The following is a 7,654-nucleotide window of genomic DNA, read 5'->3' on the forward strand; positions in this document are numbered from 1 at the left end:
TCTCATGTTGATATTACCTCAGTAAAAACCTTTATGAGAACCTGTATAGTAAACTCATGAAGGGAAAAAGAGTATAATATGATGCATTAAACATGAATAATTTAGGAAGATACTCCCCCTGATTCTTACAAATTCCAAAGCCGTCACATACCAATTCCATGAACATGGTTCTGGAATGTAAAAGTTGGTAGAGACTTGGTAAACAAATCAGTTGCATGATTTGACTTGCAAGATATGCAATATAAAGATATTGCTTATTAGTAACCTGTTTGCATCCAGACAACACAAGCAACATTATCTTTGAGATAATGGTTGGTTGATGTAGCCATGAGGTCTGTTTGGAAGACTCTTCATGAGAAGGCTACCACACCTAGTATGAATACTAAGCTTGTCTACGATCTGACATAGTGGGGATCTGATCGAAGTATCCAATGATATCGGTGTTCACATTTCTGTGAAACTGAAAAACTAGGACAAGATGTTTGATGCCTTTGAAGATATCGAAAGATATTCTTGAGTACCAATTGTTTTGCAAATCTTCTGAACGTCTGGTTCAGATATTTGAATACGTGGATTTGAGGAAGAAATGTGTTGAACATTCCACTAATTTCCTGGCATTCTCTATGGTACTTGAAATCTCCCCCTAATGCCTGGAAATGATCCTCATTGAATTAACATACTGGCCTTGAATAACTCCCCAAATCCACGTATAAATTAGTGGAATGCCAGGAAATTAGTGGAATGTTCAACACATTTCTTCCTCAAATCCACGTATTCAAATATCTGAACCATGCGTTCAGAAGATTTGCAAAACAATGCAAATAACCTGCCAGATTCATGTACTGACTATAAAGGTGTCACACAATCCTACAATCCTGTAAAAGTATGCCTGAAAGAGGGGAGGTACCAACAAAATCCACTCCACTCCCCGTTCAAAGCAACAGGGGGAGATGTATGGCAGAAATACATCAGGATTCAGCTTCTCGCAAGTAAGGATATCAAGGCATGTGAATCAGTAAATGCAAGTCAACTTCACGTTGACAGACACCTAATGGGTAGTATACACCCAGTGGACGGGAAACCTCCACCAACCCAGGTCATAGTGCACACAATGACCGGGACATCGGAATACCTGACTCAATCGCATTGGGAAATCGCAAGCAGTCACCATGGGTAACGATAATTCCATCAACTATATATTGATATATAGATTCTGGAGAAACATATAACCGGAAGTCTACAATTGTCGACATACATTTCTCAACTAGATTGAAAAAACCTTTCAAGTGATTCAGATCCAAAGGCCATGGCCATGGCAAAGTGTGAACAACACTCGGACTGAACTCAAGCAAAGGGTATAATCTAGGTAGAAATGATCTTGCTCAATAATGGGAAGGTATTCATAAGCAATACCTACACCAATTTTCTTCTAGAAACAGAATTGAGAACAACGAGGTGGTGAAACAAAGAGAAAGTATTGTAGCACAAGGGTTCACGCAGGTACCCAACTATTTTCCAGAGGTGGAATCTCATCCCGATAACTTATATCATTGGCAGTACAAAATCATCTATTTGTGCAGTTGATAGATGTAGTGATTACATATACATGTGCATCACTAGATTCAGACATATATGATTGATTCCCGATGGAATCTCACTTCTGAATCGAAATGCAAAATGCAACATACATCATGTAAAATCAATAAGTCACCATATGACTTATTATTATCGTCGGTACATTTGGTACAACCGACGTAGTGAGTTCCTTATTCACAAGGATTACTCCTACAATGATGAGTATCCATGTTTGTGTGTCTGCAATGACAACACATGTAATCATCTAAATGACGGAGTTTAAAATGAAGGATTTGGGTAAACCAAAATACCGCTCGTTACTACAACTTGAGCACCTTCATTCATACATTATGGTATACTATGTTGTCCATATCCATAATATATTGGAGAAATTCACTGTGGACAAATCTTATCCATCCATAACTCTCATGGTAGTTCATTCTTTAGACGTAGAGAAAGATCTATTTAGACCAAGAGATGATGGAAATGAGATATTGGGACTCAACGTTCCATAATGTCATTGGATCCACCAAACACAATTGGTACTCAAGAATATCTTTCGATATCTTCAAAGGTATCAAACATCTTGTCCTAGTTTTTCATTCTCTTGTTCACTTCCTGCAAGGAATCGCTCTTGAAGAGTTAATTAGAGATCGAGAGATTCATGTCTTTGCCATGCATGATGCAAGGCTGCCGCTTGGAAGCGTTTCCGCCGGGCTGAGGCCTGAGGCCGTCCAATTAACGAGCGCTGTCGTAGACGGGGAGCGCTGCCGTAGACAGAGAACGCCACACAGATGGATTCGCTCCGCCGGGAGCGTGCTGATAACGTGTTGTAAAGTATAAGCGAGAGACAAATGACAAGTAGTAGAATCGTTGTTCTCATTGATAGGATTTGTTACAATATATACATCCCGTAGGGACGCGATGATACAAAGGGACGCGAGAGCATCGGGGCAAAGGACGCCAAGGGAGAGGCTGCGTCGGTTGCCATCAGGCAACCGTACAACAGTTAACAAGGGGAGATTCCCTTCTAATTAAACATGTGTTTAATTCTAACATTTTTTTTACTAACCTCGGTGTTTAACTACACGGATACTCCAAACATGTAAATAGTAAAGCCGACAATGGAATAGTTAATCTTAAAAAAAGTGAAGTGAAACTTGGATTAGACTAATCCACCCGGGCAAGGATGACGAAGCTGGGACACATCATATTGCTTGTGTAAACGCATGGGGATAATGAAATCTAATGAGAAAGCAGAGACATGCACCGATCGGTTATAAACAAGTGTTCGTCACGTCCAAGTCAAGCTGTCAAGATTAATTAAGCAGTTCTCACACATGACAATTGCGATTGGCACTTGAGTACCACATTAATGACTCCACATTTATCGACTTCAACATGGAAAAACATCCTTTATCTCAAAAGAAAGAAGGAAAAACCATAGAAAAAACAGGAGCAAAACTACACCCCTTGATGTTGGCTAAGGGCAATGACACCGGCACTAACTAGTCTTTACACTTGGTGTTGGGCCTGAGGGTGATTCCACCAACACTCCTCGTCTTAACGCATGGAATATATGGATTTTTTTTCTTGAAATGAGGATTATTAGAGATAGGACAGGCGAGCAATAAAATATCAACACAGTGGACATAAGATTTTTAACGTGAAAATCCCCTCCAAGAAGAAGGGTAAAAACCACGGGATCCAGCTAGCAAAACTTTGCTATATTAGGAGAGGTACAAACGCATGGGATTTACAACGACGATCTTAGGCGGCTTACAAGAGATATATAAATAGCAGTAGTGACCTAGATCGAAACTGATCGGTACTGCTTTGCTATGGCTAAGGCTCCCGGTGATGGGCCTACGTAGTCAAAGGGAACCCTGGAAGGTCTGAAATAAGTTCAGAAAAATACGAGCACCAATATCCAGTTTGGGACTTAAACTTTGATGAGTTAGGTATATTAGAGCAACTTTAATGGGGCGACCGATTTCGTCCGCCTGCGTCTGTTTGGGTCGGCGCGGACAAAAGAGAAGGCCTAACGCGTCGACCCAAACGCAAATCGCGTCCGCCTGACGTCCGCGCCGACCCATTTCCGGCACAAAATTGCGCGTGGAATGCATCAGCGTGGGCGCGAAGTGGACGCGCCGCGCGTCTCCTCGGCTTCCGCCGCGTCCCCACCTGTAGGCCACCCAACCGCCACCCCGTCGTCTTATTTATGATGACCACCGACAGCGGGCCCACTATTCAGCCAGTGGAAGCGTCCTTTTTTAAGCACACGTACGGCAGGGGCCGGCCTCATCCACTTCTCCCGTCGACATATGCCCCCACCACTCCCTTTGCTTCCTCGCCGGCGACAGCAAACCATAGCGCGCCATGGGCCTCTTCGGCAGCATCAATGGCAAGGGCAAGGGCAGGGCACCCCCGGCGCCTCGTCCTCCCCCTCCCCCTCCTCCTCCGGCGCCGGCGCGTTTCCGCCCTGGTCGCCGGCGCCTGCACATACCGGTGCACCAAGCGCGATGGCACTAGGAGTACAGGCAGCCGCTGCCGTACCCCGACGTCACGCTGTCGTACCATTGGCACCTGGATCCGCAACGGATCCCGGTGCCGGCGGTTCCGCGGAGCCAGCGGACGCACGACAAGGAGGTGCGCCGGCGCCGCGCGCAGCTCACGCCGGAGCAGCGTCGGCTGCCTGAGTACGCCGCCGACTCTCCCAACTGGGAGGCTTGGTTCGCCGTCGAACACGAGGAGCAACGACGTTCGGGTGTCGATGTCGTCCCGCCGTCGTTCTCACCGCCGCCCCCGCAGATAGAGCCGAAGGACATGGAGGCGGAGGCGGAGTACCAAGCCGCCCTCGAGGAGGCCCTACAGCACGCGCTGGAGGCTATCCATCTCGAGGAGGACGCGCACTGGGATAGGCTGGAGCAAGCCATTCCCTGTCAGCGGCGGGAGACTCCGTCCACACCAAGGGCAAGGGCAAGGCCGACGACGTCTAGGGCAGCATGCGGGGCGGTAGCAGGCGGGCGCCGACTTTTTTTATATGTTTTAGTTAATGTTTAATTATGTTTATTTCGTCTGAGCTATTTTTTTCACGCCGGCCCATTTCAGAATGCGGACGCGCACGTCCGCCTGGCTGACTCAAACAGACGAAAAGCAGACAAAGCGCGCTTCCGTTTGAGTCGCCCCGTTGGAGTTGATCTTATTGTCCTTCTAACCATCTAACCACAACCACATGTTGGTTCACGGGAGTTCTGGTCGAATAAAAGCCAAGGACTTTAATCAAGTTCCAAGTCAATAGCATTCACAAAGACTTCTGACGAGCTATATAAAGTACTTTTAGAGAAGTTTCGACATAAAGAAACAACAGGGACGCACGGCGCGTCCAGCCTGACAGCCACCACCCGCGGTAGCTCTCTTCTCCTCCTTTTAGCGGTCGTGCGAGGGTCACGGCGTACATGACAGAGCAAAGAAAACCCAAAGAGATTAAAACTATTTTTTTTAGGATCGAGATTAAAACTAATTGCAAGGTAGTACTGGTACAGGTAGGAGTGACAAGAGAATCAACTGAATCTTTCGCCAAAATAAAAAAAGAATCAACATGATCAACTGTATAATAATTGTTACCAAAATAGGGGGTGGGGGTACTAGTTAGTGATCACGCAATAGTAGTGGTTCGTACAACTTTCTTCCTCCGTTCTCCCGGCACAAAAACAATCTGAACAAGTCATTCAAAGTGAGGCCCGTTCGCTCTGACTAATAACTCTCCCGGAGCTGTAGAGAAAGTACCGCACTTTTCCGTTGACAAAAGATAAGATGTTCTTTTTCTAGGGCTGGAGCTTTGGAATGGCACCCATCTCGTGGAAAACATGCCGGTCGGAGATGGAATTTGGACGGAGGAGTACTCTTTTCTCTCGTACACATCTGGAAGTGTGATCGCATAGTACGCGCATCTCAATCCATGTGATTTGGTGCATAGTATACCCCTGCACCAGATTCATCCGAGGACCGCGAGGCCGACTTCATTAATTACAGTGCTAGACTATTCTGCAGCTTGTTCCGTCAGCCATGACGCGAATCGTGACCTCGCCCCCTTCAATAATGTATGACGTAACCGGAGGCGATATCAGCGTGACCTCAGGCTGCAGATCCAATGGACGCGCCGGCCAGACCAGACTACCGCTTCTCGGCTGCGTAACCGATTTCCCACGTCCCCCATATCCCCGCTATATATCACCCGCGCTCCTTGCCTATTCTCAAACATTCAAGCGTCCTCTGCTCGTGCTTGATTCTTCTACCTCCAGCCAGAACAGTCGCAGAGGCGTGCATGTGTTGCTTCTGGACCATGGACACGGCGCCGGTCTGCCTCGACCTCATGGTCGGGCGTCCCATGGACCACGAGCCGTCTCGGGCGAGATGCACCGGAACAAGAACCGAGGCCGACGTTGCTAGCTCGGCCTGTGGCAGAGCACCTTCCATGACCAACGACGAGGTACTTACCCGCCCGATCCTTCCCCACTCCGTCTCGTGCATTGTCTCAACGAGGTGCTGACCTGAGCGTGCCAATTTCCAGGCTAAGATCCTGGAGGCGAAGCTGGCGCAGGTGAGCGAGGAGAACCGGAAGCTGACTGAAATGATTGCCTACCTGTACGGCAACCAGGTCTCGCGCCAGAGCCCCGACGGCGAGGGCCAGCCGCGCGCCAGCACGGCAGCGTCGCCGACGCCCCCGGCGAGCAAGAAGAGGAGCCGGGACAGCATGGACACCTCCCATTCTTGCGATGTGGAAATTAGCAACAGGAACGTAGGCACGGGCGAGGCCGAACATGTCGATGTGGACAGCCCTCTGAGCAATGGCACTTGCCGGAGAATCAAGGTCAAGAAGGTCTGCACCAGGATCGACCCATCGGACACGAGCCTCGTAAGTGCCAAATCACTGGTCAAAGCATTTTTCAACGGATGAACGAACTGCAACAGTACAAATTGATACCAAAATCGGTGGCATCTGTAGGTTGTGAAAGATGGATATCAATGGCGGAAGTACGGGCAGAAGGTGACACGGGACAACCCGTCCCCAAGGGCCTACTTCCGATGCGCCTTCGCACCGTCCTGCCGTGTCAAGAAGAAGGTACCGTGCGAATCCCGTCCAATTCGCCGAGCATTGTGCAGCACCACCATTTACAGTCACAGCAATCCATTACTGAAAAGCTCATGCTCTGGTCCGTCGCTAATTTCTTGCTGCGATGATCCATGGTGGTGCAGGTCCAGAGAAGCGCGGAGGACAGCTCGGTGGTGGAGGCGACGTACGAGGGCGAGCACAACCACCCGCACCCCACGCGGGCCGGCGAGCTGCCGAGCTGCGCCACGCAGGGCGGCGGCTCGGTGCCGTGCTCCATCTCCATCAACTCCTCCGGTCCGACCATCACGCTGGACCTCACCAAGAACGGGGGAGGCGTGCAGGTCGTCGATGCCGGGGAGGCGCAACCGGACATGAAGAAGGTGTGTCGGGAGGTCGCGTCGCCAGAATTCCAGAGGGCGTTGGTGGAGCAGATGGCCCGCGAGCTCACCGGCGACCAAAAGTTCACCGACGCGCTCGCCGCGGCGATCCTGCGGAAGCTGCCGGATTATTAGCATAACTAATTATAGAGACTACGCGAACTTCAGAAACTTTCTAATTTTGTAGCATTTGGAACACTAAGGCTGACGTAGTACAAAATTTCATCTACAATATTGAAATCGATTACAGACATTTTTACAATATATTAAAACCCATAGGCCATAGCTGATCACAAGCTCATCGGCTTACGGGTAGACACTAAATTCCAATAAAATAGCAAAAAAAATCTAAAATTTTCATACATCAAAGATGAACAAATTTTCTATGTGCGTGCAAAATTGAATGACAATATGACATTGGGGAGCTCGGGGCATAAAAAACAGAATCGGTTCTCCAAAATAAAAAAAATTGAACATTTCTTAAGACTTTGATTTAGTTTTGTCGAGAGCTCTTGTGATGTCATATCGTCATAAAGTTTCGCGCATCTAGAAACTTGTGCACCATTGGTGCCAAAAACAATATTTT

At 48.1% G+C, this 7,654-nt stretch overlaps 1 protein-coding gene across 1 annotated transcript; it reads left to right on the top strand.

Annotated features, from left to right (window-relative positions):
• The first annotated feature begins 5,786 nt into the window (after positions 1–5,786).
• On the top strand, positions 5,787–7,340 carry LOC109732670 (WRKY transcription factor WRKY76). Its single transcript, XM_020291854.4, has 4 exons — positions 5,787–6,067; positions 6,149–6,493; positions 6,584–6,700; positions 6,835–7,340. Exons 1-4 carry the CDS (start codon positions 5,903–5,905, stop codon positions 7,201–7,203), a joined length of 996 nt encoding a protein of 331 aa, XP_020147443.1. The 5' UTR covers positions 5,787–5,902; the 3' UTR covers positions 7,204–7,340.
• Positions 7,341–7,654: the final 314 nt, after the last annotated feature.

Source organism: Aegilops tauschii, chromosome 5 (genome assembly GCF_002575655.3).
Source record: "Aegilops tauschii subsp. strangulata cultivar AL8/78 chromosome 5, Aet v6.0, whole genome shotgun sequence".
NCBI classification, from domain to species: domain Eukaryota; kingdom Viridiplantae; phylum Streptophyta; class Magnoliopsida; order Poales; family Poaceae; genus Aegilops; species Aegilops tauschii.

Coding starts and splice junctions, on each gene's coding strand:
- LOC109732670 (XM_020291854.4), top strand. CDS start 5,903: ATGTGTTGCTTCTGGACCATGGACACGGCGCCGGTCTGCCTCGACCTC. Junction 6,068..6,148: donor CTTCCATGACCAACGACGAG/GTACTTACCCGC, acceptor GCCAATTTCCAG/GCTAAGATCCTGGAGGCGAA. Junction 6,701..6,834: donor CCTGCCGTGTCAAGAAGAAG/GTACCGTGCGAA, acceptor ATGGTGGTGCAG/GTCCAGAGAAGCGCGGAGGA.